The sequence below is a fragment of the Anarrhichthys ocellatus genome, unplaced genomic scaffold (assembly GCF_004355925.1).
Source record: "Anarrhichthys ocellatus isolate YVR2014 unplaced genomic scaffold, GSC_Weel_1.0 scaffold34, whole genome shotgun sequence".
NCBI classification, from domain to species: Eukaryota; Metazoa; Chordata; class Actinopteri; order Perciformes; family Anarhichadidae; genus Anarrhichthys; species Anarrhichthys ocellatus.
The window spans coordinates 4,189,210-4,207,104 of NW_022280064.1; the positions used below are offsets into that span (position 1 = coordinate 4,189,210).

The following is a 17,895-nucleotide window of genomic DNA, read 5'->3' on the forward strand; positions in this document are numbered from 1 at the left end:
ACTAATAGATAATCAACTCAAATGTAAAGTTAACATTGATCATCTAATAATGGGTTTCAGTAATTTTTGCTGATTCTCTTTGTCATAAATGTTATTAAACTGAATGTTTTTGGGTTTTGTTCTGTTGGTCAGACAAAACTTCTGAAAAACTTCACATTTTTCATTATTTTATCAACAGACTGATGATTTACTTAATCAAGAACTGACATTAATCGATTGTAAAAACAATTTAGTTAGTTGCAGCCAATCAGACAAGTATTTAAAAAGTAAAAAATTCCATTTTTAATGAGGCGCACTGAGCATTCATATTTATCGATCACCGTTATTGGTTATCACCAACGTTCCTGTAAGCTCAGGTCCCACCAGCTCACTGTGGGTCAGGGTTCAGTTTGAGGAGGTGTGGAATGTTTTTGTTTCAGTCAGCTGTCAGATCATAGCCGTGGTGACTGGTTTGTAGAGTGTGTGTGTGTGTGTGTGTGTGTGTGTGTGTGTGTGTGTGTGTGTGTGTGTGAGAATCACGTATGATTGTATGGTTGTGGTTTTGTGTTTACATGAATATTAGGAGTGTTGGTTCTCCTTTAAAACATTCTAAAAATCAATAAATTATGTCACTAATTTTAACAATCATTTTCATAATTTTCCTAAAGCTCACAAGTCAAGTTATGAATGCAGCTCAAAGTGCTTTACTCTAAAAAACAAAACAAAAGGCATTAAAACATATAATAATAGTATGTTATGTTGTTGACCAATGCTGTCTACTCACTGCAGCTTTAACATCCTGTTTATTGAGAATGTATTGTTCAAAATGTCAGACTTTTTGTATTTAAAGCTTATATACTGTATATATGTATATATACATATATTCTCTCTATGTTTTGGACAGAACTACGGCGTGGAGAAGGACAACCTGAAGACGTTGGTGGGGAGGATGAGAGCGGCGCACCACAGCCTGAGCGGCTCGGTGTCTCAGCGCAGGAAGAACCCGGCCTACCACAACAAAATCTCCCATCAGCCCTCCAACGAGTTCCTCACCGCCGTGGTCGAGCTCATCGGAGCCGCCAAGAGTCTGCTGGCCTGGCTGGACGGGTGAGAGAACCCGTACACCGGGCTGGAGACATAAACCTCGCTGGTCCCCGTTAAACCAGCGAGTTCCTGCGCTTGTAGCAGCTTGAAGAGCATTCCTGCTGCAGCTGTTCACTGAGAACCCAAAACACAACTGACATCTGTCGCCTGTCAAATCACACGCACACACACACACACACACACACACACACACACACACACACACACACCTTCTTTGGTGTCTGAGAGTCTAATAAATGTTCACGACCCTGACGCTGCAACATGAAAATGGGCAGCAAGCACATATTCAAACTAAATATGGATTCAATCTTATTGTTCTCGAGCTTCTTGCTCCAAAAATGCGAGGCCCAGAATCAGACGTGTTGAAGTGCTGAAGGGTAACTTCAGTATAAAGAGAAGTTCTTTCCATAATCTTTTCAGACTCTTTTAATAACAATCTGAGTCTGTCAGCAGCAACAAGAAGCTCTTTAATGGACGCACATTGATGGTGAGGATTACATTACAGTAGTGATTACATTACAGCCTGTTCAACAATTAGTCACTTCGACACAAAAACATGAGAAAATAGAGTCCAGGTTGAAAATGCAGAGGTTGCCCTTTAGGTTGAAAACATAGATATGATATACAGAAATGTTTATATGTGAGGTTCTGAAACCAGAACAGACGACAGCTTACAGGAGGTTAATTCTGGCTTGATAGCAAGTTATTAATGGAGTTGATATTAATCAGCTGTAGCGGATACAAACATCATGTTTGTCTTTTAACTCGTGGTGGTCTGAGAGTGAGATAAGATCTTTCTTAATATAAATAGAGAGTAAGGAGAGCGGCGCCCTGATGGTCTTATGGGTCAAGATACTGACTCTCTCCCTCCCCCCCCCCCCCCCTCACAGGACTCCTGTGACGAGCGTTAGTGACTTCACTTCCACTAAGAGCCGAATCATCCAGCTGTGCCTGGAGCTCACCTCCACCGTGCAGAAGGTCAGTGAGGCTCAAACGTCTCTGATGAAAAGTCTCGTGTGTTTTGTTTTTCTCAGACGGTCGTGACCCCCGAGGGCTGTTTATTTTCAGGCTTTGATGAAGATGAAGATGATGATGGACCAGATAACTCCTGTTTACTCGTACAAAGTCCTTTTGATGAGGATTCTCTTTCAGATACCAGTGCTACCAAAACATTACGTTTTAACTTCTTAAACTTTTGATAATCATCAGTTTGATCCATCAAAAGCCTCAAACTTTAAGTATTTAAAGGAGCATTACGCAATGTTTCCATCTGATGATTAATGAAACTACTACTCGCTGTTTAAGCAAATAACAAATGTAGAATTGTTCTGAACCTGGAAGTCAACACAACAGCTTTTATGAGCCGTGTTTTCTGTTTAGCATTACAAGTGACTTAGTGGAGAGGTGAGATTATTTAGTTTGGTTTAAAATACTTTTTAAAAGGTTTATTAAACAAAAAAACCCATTAAACTTAGGCTGACAGCTGATCCCTAACAATAAAGCAAAGGTGACATTCTGTAAAGTATTTTTTTGGTTTTGTTGAAGACATTTCTTGCAGCGTGTGGCCTCCCTGCAGACTGCAGCGTTGTCATGTAATCATCCCGTCTCTCCGTGTCTCCGACCCTCCCTCTGGTTTCACTTCGCAGCTTCTTCATTTCTCAAATATTTGCTTTCCCGCCGATTCCTTTCTCTTCCTCTGTTTACTCACACTGACGGGGAAAAGCTTCAGTTTCTGTTTCTGGTGTCTGTATTCTGAACGTGATGTCGTACAACCGGGACTCTCCACCATGACGTGGACTTATAATCACCAATATTGATATGACGAGTACATCATGAGACGATTTATCTCGATTTCATAATCGCTGGAAGCCAAAATTGTAGTTGAAATTCCATCATGGAGCAGCCGGCCAAAAGCCCACATTTGGTGTCTTCTGGCACATTCTAATGTTTGGTGACAACAGTTGTGTCCTGTGGCTCTGGAGGAAAAGCCAGGATGTGATGAGCTACTTCTCTGTCATTATTGGAGCAGCGACTTCTCTTTCATGCAGCAGATGAATGTATTATTTTATCCAAATAGTCTGAAGAGGGTTTGAGGAAAGAGCTCGGCTGAGGCTGCAACATCACATCAGAAAATGTCACAAAAGTGCACTTTTATTAGGATTTATTAGGATGACTGTTTTATTTGATCTCTTACATTATTGTCTAAATGTTGAACTCTTCCAGGTATTTATAACTCTGATGCTGAACACCAAAAAGCTTTTTATTTGGACTTCATGTTTCTCATCTTGTCTCAAATCTAGTTTTAAACTTCTGTTCAGCTTCTAATTTAAAGCAGTAAAGAGTCTGTGGGATCAAAGATAAAATCACATTACGCTGTTAATTTCACTATAAAGACGAACTGGAACCTGTTTAAAGGATTGAAGTGTGAGTTTTTTGCAGCGTGACGTCCGTCACTCAGTCTGTCTCCCTTTTAATTGCAGGACTGCACTGTTTATGAGATCGAGGAGAAGATTCTGGAAGTGGTGAGTACTGCTTCTCCTGTTCCCTCTGGTTTGGATGTTTGGAGATGCTGATCGGAAACACACACACACACACACACACACACACACACACACACACAGTGATCACACATTTCCTTTTCCTCTCTTGTACTGAGTGTCCCGTGTGTGTGTGTGTGTGTGTGTGTGTGTGTGTGTGTGTGTGTGTGTGAGAGAGAGAATTTGCAGGTTTGTTTATTCAGCTCAGAACATCCACTTCCTGTCTTAGATAACACTTCCTGTTGGTCGTCCTGTTGTTCCCAGAATACTGAATCAGCTGATGTTAAATCACTTTCTGATGTGACCTCGTGACCCTTTGACTTTTACTTTAGTTGCATAAATCAACGCTGCGTTTAATAAACCTTGTGCCACTAAAACTACTTCCTGGTTCACTCGTGAGTTTTCTGCAGCGGCAGGGAGACGGGCCGATATGTCACATGATGTCCTTTAACCCTCTGAACCCCAAAACAAAAGACATTTTTTGATATTTTCCTCCTGAAACTGCTTGGGGTTCAGAGGGTTAAAGCTGGTTCGACGATCAATCGGCTGCAGCTCCTGGATCAGGGTTAGGAGCGATAGTTCATCCACGTGTCTGTGCTGCACGTGTGGAGGTTGAGCGGCGCTTTAATACGGTGTGCGATGTTTGTGATGTCTTCAGCATGATGATGATACGATGCTGTGTCCAGTTTGTGTCGGCCTCAGACTCCGGAAAGATCCTCTTTGTCTTTGTCAACAAAACCTGCAACATTTTCTGCTCTGATCTCTTCGGGGTTCATCGGTCTGTATTTATTATTGTTTCCCCTTTCCACAGAGAGGTCAGAGGTCAGGGGCAGATAGCGATTCAGCATGTTAGACTCATCACAACGGATGTTTGAGGCCACCGTGCTGCCAACGACTTCCTCGCTTTAATAAATCAATCCGTCAGAAGTTTTATGATCTCAATTCATGTAGATAGACAAACAACTGAGAAGAGTTTCAGCACCATTAGAAGCTAAATGATGCAACAAAGTGACGTGTTTTCATCCTGAAGAAAGACAGAATCGATTCCACGCACCTCATCATGAGAACTGTCACACGCACATTATATACAGATACACATACATTCATAACTATAACTACATGCACTGAGTAAAACAGGTAAAAAAGGCCCATGTCTTTTCCTTCTCGTCGCTTGTGTGTTTCAGTCCCGAGCTCTGACCGCCGTCTGTGAGAAGACGGTCCAGGTGACCTCTGACCCCTCAAAGAGTGAGATGTCCTGTCTGGAGGAGGTGCACATCACCAACATCAAGCCTGGGGAGGGACTGGTGAGCTGAGAAAAAACAGAATACTGGACATTTACATTCACAACACATCATTAAACGTATCACATATCAGTGCCAGACACTAAAAAAAAAAAGAAACTCTAACAGATATTTACGCAGAAGATTCATATATACATTCTCAAACACACGGTTCTTTAAATGTGTTTTAATCTTTCAGGGTATTTACATCAAGTCCACCTACGACGGGCTTCACATCATCACGGGAACGACAGAGAATGTGAGTGTGCTGTGTTCTCTGGACCTTTTTTCGTGACGCTTCAGAGCGTTTTTAAACATGTTATTGTGTTTTGTACTGATGCTCCAGATGTGGCTCTTCCGTTTACCTTCTAACAAGAGTATAAAAACTGTCCTTCAGTCTCCTGCAGATAAAACCCAGAGGATTCATGCTGGAGATGAAGTCGTTCAGGTCAACAAACAGACAGTGGTGAGTCAAAAGTCCACTCTAAAAAAAAGAAAAAGTTAGACACTCTGGCATCAGAGGAGAAGATCGATGCCGCTCTCGTGTCTGTACGCTAAATATGAAGCTACAGCCGGGAGACGCTGAGCTGAGCTGAGCTTAGCTTAGCTTAGCTTAGCACAAACACTGGAAACAGGGGGAAACAGCTAGCCTAACTCTGTCAAAGGTTAAACATCGTTAAACAGTTGTTGTTTAATGTGAAGTTAAAGCTCTGGTGCTCTGAAGGTGACGGACTGTTTCACGGTGTGATTCCTGGAATCTTGTAATTAGTGAACTTTTATCATTAGACAGCGGCTGTTCGACAACAACTGCGTTTACTAGTCAAGAAATATAATGAAGTCTAAATTCCTGCCAGCGCCCTCTACAGGCGGCAGTGTTCGGTGCTGCTCAAGAGCTCTGGTCTGTGATTGGTCCTCCAGGTGGGCTGGCAGTTGAAGCGCCTGGTGGAGAAGCTGAGGGCGGAGTCTGGAGGCGTCGTCCTGGTGGTGAAGAAGAGGCCGTCTGGAACGTCCGGCGGCTTCGCACCTGCCCCGCTGAAGAACCTGCGCTGGAGGCCGCCGCTCATACAGGTGAGCTAAATCACCCTGCCCAAGTGCCTCTGAGCAAGACACTTGGAGGTTGTTCTGTGGTCGTGGTGCTGTTAAATGCCGTAGGAAACCCCACACTTCAGTAGGAGTGTTTCTATTTAAAGGAGCTACAAGTTTAAAGGAGCTACAAGTTTCACATGCGTTTAAATTCATTTTTTTTTGGGTTTTGTTTCCCAACAGCAACATTGAAAGTGTCTGATGTCCGAAGCTTCTCAGCAGCACTTGAATGCATCACACAGACACACTTTATTTTTCTTAATAAACATAATAAGCGTTATGTTTCGCATTATGTTTCGCGTTATGTTTCGCTTCAAAAATAGTCAAACTGAGGGAATAAAAGATAAGAACTTGTCTGTCAGAGGCTCATGCGGTGTAGCAGTAGAAGGACGAGAATGATGTTTGATGGAGAGGACGGCGGCCATTTTGAATCCTCTTGACTGCCATTGAGCCAGGCACTGAACCCTCTAGCAGCTGCGGTTCACTGTATGAAACCGACCCGTCTTCCGGGTAAATAAAGCACCCCCTCTGGTGCATTCTCCTTCTGTCATTGCAGCTTTTTTAGGTTCTGTTTGTGAGCAACCAGTAAACACGGCCGCGGCCCAGTCTGCTGCTCCACTGAGGTGCGAGTGGGAACAATGGGTCCCTTCTCCTGGAAAGAAAAGGAAGAGGAAACACTCCGAAGGCGGCGTTGATGTTAGACATCTTTGGATGGTGACTCATTCGTTACTCCACAATGTGACGGTTCTGAATTCACCAAACGGCCTTCAGGGGGTTTTGCGTTGACGGACGTCCAGGATGTGTGTGTTTCGGGTCGATAGGCGTCTTGACGGTTCAGTCTCTAATCTCTACCATCAAAACAGATCTGAAGTCAGTCTCCGTCACTCCTACTGTTCTGGTCAAAGATCATCTTCAATCAGCGCTTACGCCTCTGCTACTTATACTCGGTCCAGTCATCACCGTCTACTGTGAAGTAAATTATCATAATAGTTTATAAGATAAGATAAGATGGAACTTTATTAATCCTGACAGAAATTCTTGTGCCAGAGGTTGATCAAACATTACAGAAGAATAACAAAAACTTATAGAATAAAGATTTATACAAATATGAAGCCACAATATATAGAGCCACAATATATTACGTGTAAAGAAGTAAAACTGACACCGTTGGACAAATGTACACTGTTGGTTAATTAAACAATTATTTGTAATCAATACTTTATATTTTAGATCAATAAAATGGCAGCTGGTCACTGTAGTTTTTAAAATAAAAAACAGGAGGAAAGAGTGTGTTTGTTGGGGACTATTTTCAGCGGCGGATTGATCCACATTAAACGCTCTTGTGGCAGCAGGTCGGTGTGTGTGTGTGTGTGTGTGTGTATGACAGAATGATCCACAGTGTTCGTGTCCGTGGTGATCAGAATAGATCAGCAGAACGCGTTTCTTCTTTCAGAAGTGGTTTTGAGACGAAGCAGAAAAGGAGCTGAGTGAAGTTCCTGTTTCTGAACGTACAGACGGTTTGGAGGAGAGGAAGGAAACAGAACAGCTGCGTTTGCTGTTTCTCGATGTTGTTTTATGAGAAACACCGTTAACCTCACAAGGGTCCTTTCATATTGTGCACATATTAAACAACCTATATGCATAAAAAATTATGTAAAAAATATATTCCTTCATATTTTAACATTTCATACTTTACCTCCAATTCTGAAGAGTGAAGTCAAAGCTTCATGAGTTAAAGCTGAATTCTCTCTAGTGTCCACCAGGGGGCGACTCCTCTGGTTGTATAGAAGTCTATGAGAAAATGACTCTACTTCTCTCTTGATTTATTACCTCAGTAAACATTGTAAACATGAGTTTATGGTCTCAATCTCTAGTTTCAAGTCTTCTTCAATACAGCATGATGTTCATTTAGTACATTATGGTCCATTTAGAGTCACACAGACCATAAAGCAGGGGATGCTTTAGGGCGGGGCTACACGGTGATTGACAGGTCTCTACCAGAGACGTATACGGAGTCTCTACGTCACCCCTCCTCAGTCCAGATATGGTCACTTCCTGTTCTCTGGTTGCAAAAAAACAACATGGCGACGGCCAAATCGTGGAACTCCAGGCTTCAAAACATCAGTCCACAAACCAATGAGCGACGTTAAAACGACTACGTCCACTTCTTGTATACAGTCTATGAGTTTGTGATTCTCTGTCTCTTGTTGTCTCCAGACCTCTCAAGGAGCTCCGGGTCTCTACAGAACCCGACAGCTAGAAACCTCCGACGCTCCTGGGAAGAGAGGGAAGACGGCCATGTTGGATTTGTACGTCCCTCCTCCCCCCGCCGCACCTTACGCACCGCTGTGAGTATACCGCTCTAGATTACTGCGTCATAGTCATGCTTACAAAGTAGGACCAATAACCCTCCTCTTCTCTTCCTCTTCCTCCTGTCCTTCTCTGAAGAGACGGGAACACGAACATGTCTCCACGTGTCAAGCGGAGGCCCAAGTCTCCGAACTCGTGTCTGGACTCGGACGTGCGGCGACGCTTCACTGTCGCTGACGACAACAGAACGCCCGTCAGCCCCCCCCCGCCTGAACTCAACCAACCAATCCCTGTGTGCCTTAGACAGCGGCCGTCTACACGTTGTGAGTGCACGCACACACACACACACACACACACACACACATTTAAAGACTTTATACCTAAAATGATGAGAAAGAGACACTACGATCAATATTTCTTAATATCTTTAGATTGTCATTGCATGTTAAACACAATGTATATAATGTATTTATGTATATTTATATATATTTGTGTCTTTTGATGCTCTGAATCAGGTTTGTTTTTAACCTCTTCAAGCCCTTGATTTGGTTATTTTAGGGCCCAAAATACAATTTTGACCAAAACGATCAGAGAAAGTGCTGCAGTATTTAACATGGTGTCCTTTTGTATTTCTAATGTAAGGAAGCATTTGCTCCATGTGGAAACACTAATGACGCCATAAAAACACAAATATCTGAAAGCTCCCGTGACCCGTGTCTCCATGTCAGGTGACCCCACATGGGTTCTGACACAAAGGTTGAGAAACTCTGATCTCCTTCACCTTTTAAATTTGAGGACATGCACATGTTTGCTTTCTTGTTGAGCAATCGCATGTCTGCCACCAGATGGTTAGCTTAGCTTAGCACAAAGTTTAGAGCTGCTGGCTGGTGTATTTTGTTACCTTTGGACCGAGCCAGGCTAGCTGTTTCTACCCGTTTCCAGTCTTTGTGCTAAGCTAAGCTACCTATACGTAGCTTCATATTTACTGTACAGACACTAGAGGTGCTTTCTGTGTTCTCAGCTAACGCTCTACAAGAAGGCGTGTATCTTCAGAAAAGATCACACCAACAGAATATTAAATGGTTTTTAACTTTCTGTTGTGTCTGGACGGTTGGCAGGTAAACCTCGACCCGTCTCCATGCCGGTGGAGTCGTTCTCAGGTGACCCGTCCTCCAGGCCCGGCACTCAGAGAAAGAAAGGTGAGCGTCCTCCGTTAATCTCACCGTTATCAGTAACGTGTCGCCTGTCTGCCTCGTTAACGGCCGTCTACCTGGTCGATTATTAACCGAGCACTTCACCTTCAGGGGCCGACCGCGTGGATCTGAACGTGTGTTCGTCAGTTTGTCCGAGATATCAGGCTGCTAATGGAAGTCAGAGCAGTCAAACAAAGACACATTAGCAGCTTTTCCACTGACTCTGAAAAAGAGACATTTACACTTCAGCTTTAAAACAATCACCCTGAAAAGTTCTCAATGTCAGCCTTCTTCAAGTCATGTCTTTATTTAGTACTAGTATTTCATATTTCATATTCACAATAAGTCACATGATCTTCAAAACAAATTGATACAGTGTTGAAGATCCTTTTTAAGACAATTAGAGTCTCTGGTTTCCTAGTTTCTGGAGTGAAAACTAAAGGGCATTGTAGTTTTGTGTTCCGGTTTGGCGAAAGGATTTTGTTTAAGAGCCCAAAAGCATCATTGAATGTATTACTTTCCTTTTTGAAACTGACTGTGGACAGTTTTGGGACTTGAAAGCGTTAAAGGGACAGTTGTGATGTTTAGACGTGTGGTTGTATGAAGTACTTCTCCATAGTCAGTGTAGTACTCACTTTAATAGACCTAAAATAATCTATATCAGTCTAAGTGAACGCTATATTTAGAATATTTTCACCTCCGAGGAACGGAAGCTGTTATGATCTCTACAAAGACACCAGACTCCGTTCACTAGCGATTGTACCTCTCAGGAGTCTGGTGACTTTGTAGAGATCATATGTTCTCCTGTCTGTTTCTCCAAACTCCATCTACTGCAGTAAAACACTGACTATTGAGAAGAACACTTCTAAACAACTGAACTATCCTGTTAAAGTGAGACATAGAACAGTTTAAGTCACTGATGAAAGGGAACTCATTGTTGCTCCTGGTTCCAGACGTCCTGCACAGATATCTGAGTAACGAGGGCATCAGCACCATCACGGAGGAGGAGCCGTGTTTCCCTCTGCCATACCGAGGACACCCGTCTGTCCGCGGCGTCGACCACATCAGGGGCAGCCAGTGCTTCATCAACGCCAACCTGCACAACAGCGCCACCATCCCTTACCAGGAGCCAGCGGCGTCCAAAAAGTCTGCCTCCTCCCCCTCCTCCACCACCGCCACCGTTCCTCCTCCTCCTCCGATGGCCGTCACCAAACAGTCCACGTCGCTGCTCGGCGGCTGGCTGGCTCGTCTCCGGCTGCTCAGCCACTGACGGAGTCTCAACAGAGATAAGACACGTTCAGGAGGTCGTGTATCCTCAGGATGTCTACAAGATAACAAAGGTTTTTAATGTTTGCAAGTTCAAGATTTACATTAAAATACAACAGACATGATCCAAAGATTTGATCGAGGAGATCTAACGCGTGAACACCAAAGCAAAGAAGATAAAAACATCACACAGAAACATTGACGAGGACAGTTTTAATAAAGCTCAGTTACCACCATGAACTTCATGCCAGAGACTCCATGTTGACGCTCATTAGTTACATTTTAAAATGAGTAAATTTTATTAGAGCTGTCGGAGCCGGTGGGCTGACTAACATGTTGGACATGTTGGACGCACATATTCATGGTCTCCTCACATTCATACTACTGACTTTAGTGACTTCTAGCTGAGTTTTAAAAAGAATCGGAGATTAAATTGATGAGCATCAGGTGGAGCAGCTGACTCCAGTTTGTGAACCGGTTGAAGTGAACTGGGATCCAGTTGAGGACATGACGGACGGTTCGGTGGATACAAATGTTTTCAGTTTGCCGACTTCAGCTCACCTCGTACCATCCACAGACCTCGCTGCTCTTAATTAGAGCTGGAAAATCCTACTTATTCAAAGGGCAGCGAAGCCACCACCACGGGTGAGATTGATGCATCGAGACTCTTATCAAGACAAACAACCAAACCCTCTTCAAGCCTTAAAGACACTCGAGAAGAAGCGGATTTATCTGCTGAAACCTCAACATCTTGTTCATCTACATCTGATCAAAAGTATGCAGACGGCTCAACGTTAATCTCTTATGTCACTGTGGCTTCAACGACGTATTAATATATCTATATATTCTAATGGACATGAAACGAAAACACTTCACATGTTGCTTTTTTTAATGCTGAAAACTGCCTTTTCAGTGACAAAGTTTGGACCTGCTGAGCTTCCATACAGGATGTCAAACTCAAAGAAAAACAAGTGGAAAGCATTCAGTTTGTGCATGAAAAATACTTCTACTTTTTGTTTTAGTGTTGGGCCTTTTTAACCCCTTAAATACCTCATCGTTTCTGTTCGTGGAGGCCTGAATCTGCTGAAGATGAAGCTGGTTTTGGTTTTCAACAGTTTTCAACAGCTTCTTTGAGAAGAGAATCAATAAGCAGAATTAGATCAAATCTAAACTCTCCCAACGTGTATGAGATTCAGTGCCTTGACACTCATCTGACGGGTTCAGATAGAAAGATCAAATCATCAAACTTCAGTGTGTTTCTAGTTTAAAAGTGGTGAAGCATTTCTAAACATCGAGTCTTCTCCTCTCGATCTCAGGAGCCTCTCGTGTCTCTGTCTGTAAATACGTCTCATCGATTGTTTTATTTTGTGTTATGTTCTGTTATTGACAAGGTAAAGAAATAGAAAATACAAGCGCTCAACATTGTTACTAAATATTTATGAAACTTCACACAAGTCTTGTTCCAAGTTCAACATTAAACTTGTTTTTAGGAAAAATAACTATGATAGTTTAAGAAGATAGGGTAACAAAATGCTTTGGTGAAGAAAAGTAAATAACAACATTAACGAAATATTAATCAACACAAACTTTACCTGCAGGCTTTTTACTACTTAAGGCCTTTACACACCGCGGGCCTGTGAATACTGGTCATCATAACTATAATAATAATATATTTCTATTAATTACATCTGTACTTACCCTGCAGTGACAAGTCAATATGGCTGCTGTCCTATAACATTACGTGATATAGAAACTCTTCAAATCTGTGTTGGACTGTTTTGATGGACTCAAACTGAAGAAGTCATGAACGCTCACAGTTACAGCTGAAGACTAAATGTGGTCAAATTTAGCTTTTATTTTTTGGTTTAAGAGTGAAATTTAAGTGTTAAATTCCAAAACGTTGTGTTGTCCTTCAGAGATGTTAACTTACATTTCTTATATCAAACCTGAACTTGAGTTCTTTCTGAAAACTGCTGCTGTTATTTGACTTTAATGCTGTAAGCCGCTTAAAATGTCACGTAAAACAAACTTGTTAAGAACGTCGATGGTTCCTCTGAATGTTCTCTGAAGAACTCCTGAGGGTTTCAGGTTCTCTTCATGTTCCGTCATGAAAAACGTCTTGAAGGAGTTCCTCAGGGAACCGTGTTGGATCCTCTTCTGCAGTTTACAATCAGAGGATCTTTTTTCTTTTGTAAAGAGTGTTTCGGGTTCATGTCGAGTGCCTTTAAGTTTATACTAACAAAACCTTGTGCGAGAGCTTTGAAAGCTTGTACAGAAGATCATCGGGGTGTAACTGAAACTGTAAATATCACCTCGCATCTTCTTTGCTGGATAGAAACGTGCAAATAAGTGGAAGAAAAGGCGTTTCTTCCATTTAAAGTGAGAATATGTAACTTTTTTTGTAAAAATATGTAAAATTCATAATTTTACAAATAAAAAGTTTGATTTACAAGCACTGAACCGTTACTATTATTGTATATTACCATGTCAGTTTACTGATTTTATTTTCTGCACTTGCTTTCAGTCGGGTCGCCTAATGATGGCAGAAGAGAATCATGGGAAATGTAGGAAAATTTGAAACGCCATCGTCCTGTAATTACCACATGTGGCCACAGTTGCCTCTGTTTAAGGTCTGACTCTAAGGAGAAAATTCATCACTTATTGTTCATTGTTTCTTTGTATTTCTACATTTTTGGACGATCCTGATTTGAGTAATTTTGCCAAAAACTACACACATGTTATGAATCTGTTTTGTCCCTTAAGTATTTCAAAATAAGAGTTTAACTAGTTTCATTCTTCATGTGTAAATCTGAACTGTTGCAGAGCTCTGCAGTGAAGTGTGACGCTTTGTAACTTTTAAATAAATACAAGATAATAAAGTGCAATTTATTTTGAAAGATTTCAGCTTTAGTACAAAATCCAGTGTTTACAGAAACACGTGTTTTCTCTCATGTTTATTCAAAATGACACACCTCAGAGTACTTAATCCATTATTATTTCTATTATTCTTGGTATTCATAAATACGATGTGTGTCTTCTGATGAGGTTGTTACAGAGGAAATAAAACATTGTATTTAAAATAAACCTTTATTTTGAATTTCGCTACACCTTCCCACAGTAAGTCAACAGTGATTTGTTGCCACTTTTTGGGATTTCAACACAGATGATGACTTTAAAGTAGCTAATGTAAATCTTTTGAATGCACTATATTGGCTGATGACACCACCTAGTGGACAATGTCAACTACATACATCGCTTTTATCAATAACATAGGCGTTTTATTAATCAGACAAACAGTAAATTTACGTTTACTAACATGAATTATTCTCCTGCAGAGAACTTAACAGTAACCTGTTAGTTATTGAAATCATGGTAACATTTCCAACATGAAGTGCATGTTTACCTCTATCAAAGGGGAGGTTGTTGTTTTCACTCCCTGCTTGTTAACTTGCAGAATATCTGAAAATCTGAACTAAAACTAACATTTTAAATGACGTCTGGTGCAAAATGTGCCCATGAGCCCTGTCACGGGGTCAAAGATACTGAAACCAAAAATATCAAAACCAACAAAATGTCAGAGTGAACTACACTATCTGCAGAAACCTTTTTCTATTTCCTAGACATCAGAGAGGACGTTTGTGTGCAGAGAGTCTCTGAGGAACAGAAGGGTCGTGCAGACCTCGTTACACAGGAAGGACGATGCGGCCACATGCATGTGTGTCTGAGTGTGATTTCGACTCTGTGGTCTGTTTGCGTGGCGATGTATAAATTCTCACAGGCAGCTTCCTCCTCTGCTGAGCGTCAGTCTGCTGCAGAGACACCAACCACACCGCTGGACATCCACACTGCAGCCGGTGAGACCTCTTTTATTAAGCTTTTCTGTGCTGTTTACTCTCTGACAGCAAATATCAAATGTCACTGTAATGTAGGTGGCACCGTGTGGATCATCCAGAGGAACAGGGACATTCTTTCTTCTACAAAATGTTGAATTTTAGAATTTATTTTTGTTGTATATTTGGAGCCGTCTCCTCCATTTTAGAGTCATAAATATGTTTAAAAACACAAACAACATGTCTAGTTCTTGATTATCTTAAAATCCAACTATACATTACTTTGGGCTTAATCATGCTCTACATTACCGAACCACATTTCCCTTGATGCTTTGAGGTTTGTAAACAGGAAGTATAATGTTGTCATGGATTCAGTGTGTTACTTTGGAGGCTACAACTTGTTCAGCCTATATTTGTTTACATTTTAGCAAATTTGTCCCATTAAAAGTATGAAGGATTATCTATTATCAGTTCCTGTTTACGATGCACTCATAGATGTACAGACAACTATCCATCCATCCATCCATTTTCCTCCTCTTATCCGGGGTCGGGTCGCGGTGGCAGCAGGCCAAGCAGGCCAACCCAGACCTCCCTCTCACCGGCAACATGTTCCAGCTCATTCTGGGGGATCCCGAGGCGTTCCCAGGCCAGCTGGGAGATGTAGTCCCTCCAGCGTGTTCTGGGTCTTCCCCGGGGTCTCTTCCCAGTTGGACGTGCCTGGAAAACCTCCAGTAGGAGGCGTCCAGGAGGCATCCTAATTAGATGCTGAACCACCTCAGCTGACTCCTTTCGACGCGAAGGAGTAGCGGCTCGACTCCAAGCTCCCTCCTGATGACCGAGCTCCTTACCCTATCTCTAAGGCTGAGCCCGGCCACCCTACGGAGGAAGCTCATTTCGGCCGCTTGTAGCCGCGACCTTGTCCTTTCGGTCACGACCCAGAGTTCGTGACCATAGGTGAGGGTAGGAACGTAGACCGAGTGGTAAATTGAGAGCTTTGCCTTCCGGCTCAGCTCCCTCTTCACCAAGACGGTCCGGTGCAGCGCCTGCTTTACTGCTGCAGCCGCACCGATCCGCCTGTCGATCTCCCGCTCCATCTTACCCTCACTCGTGAACAAGACCCCGAGATACTTCAACTCCTTCGCTTGAGGTAGGCACTCCGTCCCCACCTGGAGGGAGCAATCCACCGGTTTCCGGCAGAGAACCATGGCCTCAGATCTGGAGGTGCTAACTCTCATCCCCGCCGCTTCACACTCGGCTGCAAACCGCCCCAGTGAATGCTGGAGGTCACGACCCGAGGAGGCTAACAGGACCACATCATCTGCAAACAGCAGAGAGGCGATCCCGAGACCCCCGAGGCTGCGCCTAGATATCCTGTCCTGACAACTATTAATAGATTACTTGTAAACTGAAGAAAATGTAAAAACGTGAAGATTCTCAGGCAAGTTCTGGCGTTATAAGGAGCGTGTTGATCTGTGATTTCTAATTATGGATGTTTATTAGCAACAGGCACCATTCAAAGTATTATCAGTCCCTGTTTACAATGCACTCATACATTTACAGACACCAGTAATAGATTACTTTTAAACTAAAGAGAAAACGTAAAAACGTTGATGTTCTCGTCCTCCTGCAGGCTCCACTGCAGCCATGAGTCGACGGCGGGTCTCGGTCCGGGATCTGGGCGTGCCGGACTGTCAGGGCTGGCTCCTCCGCAGGAAGGCGGGCCGCAGCTTCCTGGGAAGCAAATGGATGAGATCCTGGTTTGTCCTGAAGAAGAGTTCTCTGTACTGGTACAGCAACAAGATGGTGAGTCACACAGAGACACTGGTTTCCCTAGAACTCTACAAGCTGGAGGCCGGTATGGCAGGTCATTCGTGCCCATGGTTTCCACATACTGACTGAGTACTGTGTAGTAACCTTATAGATATATTTCATATATGTACTAATATGACAGGACTGGATTCAGGCACTCAGCCTTAGAGATTTTAAAACTTTATTATCTGATGTTTTTATCACTTTTATACTTGTAATAATAAATATGTTTTTAGATGGAGATAGATAGATATTAAGATAGTTACTTTATTATTCCTGCACGGGGAAATTCTTTCGCTACAGCAGCATTTAAAGCAATAAAAATAACAGTAAGAAATATTAAATATTTTACTAAGAAACCCCATCCGAAATGTATTAAGACATTTTGAAACAATTCTCTTTTTTAAAAACGTCTTTATTAACGTGAGAATGCTCAGTGTGTTATTTCTCTCCTCTGCAGGCGGAGAAAGCAGAAGGATTCATCAACCTGTCCGGCTTCACCATCGAACCGGCTAAACAGTGCAGAAAGAAGCAGTACGCCATGTTTGCTGTGTTTCTATTGGTGGCAGCAGTCGTGTTCAGCTGTGATCAAATCCAGAAGACTCAAATATACTGTCAGACTGTCTCATCTGTTCAAGTTAAAGTTTACATTTACAATACATTTAAAATAGTATTTGCTCCAAAAGATAGCTCGCTAGCTTGCTAATTCCACCATGATTTCATGCGACAGTTAAGCATCAAACATGCAGAGTATAGTCCTCTCAGACACGATCAAGCTTTTGTTAATTGTTTAAATCTTTATTTTTACGTTATTAACCGCTCAGTGTTGTTTCAGTGCCATAACAGCCAGTCATCCTCTGGTTGTGACTATTTTCATCGCCGCTGAGAGCTTCACAGACATGAATAAGTAAGTATTTTACTTTTTCTGATTTGTATATATATATTTATTAATATATTTATATATATATATATATAGATATTTATATATATATACATAGATATAGATTTGAATCGCTACTTAAAACGTTGGTTTTCAGCTGATAAAAGAGGTAGTTTGTGTGTTTAGTTACTCTTTAATAATGTTAATCAAGACAGCCGTTGTTGAGATATACTTTTCTCTGAACTGATCATAGTTCCTCTTCTTCCTCTCATCATTTCTCATTTCTTCGCCCCTACTTCTTGTTTTGTGCTGTGATGTGAAGAAGAAGAAGACGAGTCGCTGCTGTTATTATCACACTGAATGTTTCCGTGTGTCTGTCTGCAGGTGGATCAGTAAACTGTCGGAGGCGGCTGAGCCGTGTCAGCTGATCGACACCGAAGGTGTATACACAGCAACATAACAGTTATTCATATGAACAACATGCGCAGAAATAAAACTCAATATACATTTGTAAAAGCAATATTGAATGAAACGTGAACGTGGTTCGCTCTTCTGCACTTCACTTTTTCACTTTCTTAAGACTATTCCCCCCCCCCCCCCCAGACCCCCCCCCGCCACCCCTCC

At 42.2% G+C, this 17,895-nt stretch overlaps 1 protein-coding gene across 1 annotated transcript in view; it reads left to right on the plus strand.

The window, feature by feature from the left end:
• Nucleotides 1-17,895, plus strand: part of LOC116393533 (connector enhancer of kinase suppressor of ras 3-like) — a 33,959-nt gene that overhangs the window by 14,395 nt on the left and 1,669 nt on the right. The window contains exons 3-19 of the mRNA XM_031865928.1: nucleotides 884-1,086; nucleotides 1,974-2,061; nucleotides 3,564-3,605; nucleotides 4,805-4,924; nucleotides 5,100-5,159; nucleotides 5,298-5,366; nucleotides 5,819-5,968; nucleotides 8,201-8,331; nucleotides 8,432-8,616; nucleotides 9,412-9,492; nucleotides 10,440-10,753; nucleotides 14,042-14,048; nucleotides 14,352-14,606; nucleotides 16,213-16,385; nucleotides 16,852-17,094; nucleotides 17,216-17,298; nucleotides 17,656-17,711. Of these exons, the coding sequence (XP_031721788.1) occupies nucleotides 884-1,086; nucleotides 1,974-2,061; nucleotides 3,564-3,605; nucleotides 4,805-4,924; nucleotides 5,100-5,159; nucleotides 5,298-5,366; nucleotides 5,819-5,968; nucleotides 8,201-8,331; nucleotides 8,432-8,616; nucleotides 9,412-9,492; nucleotides 10,440-10,753; nucleotides 14,042-14,048; nucleotides 14,352-14,606; nucleotides 16,213-16,385; nucleotides 16,852-17,094; nucleotides 17,216-17,298; nucleotides 17,656-17,711 (2,260 nt within the window). The remainder of the gene's footprint in view (nucleotides 1-883; nucleotides 1,087-1,973; nucleotides 2,062-3,563; nucleotides 3,606-4,804; nucleotides 4,925-5,099; nucleotides 5,160-5,297; nucleotides 5,367-5,818; nucleotides 5,969-8,200; nucleotides 8,332-8,431; nucleotides 8,617-9,411; nucleotides 9,493-10,439; nucleotides 10,754-14,041; nucleotides 14,049-14,351; nucleotides 14,607-16,212; nucleotides 16,386-16,851; nucleotides 17,095-17,215; nucleotides 17,299-17,655; nucleotides 17,712-17,895) is intronic.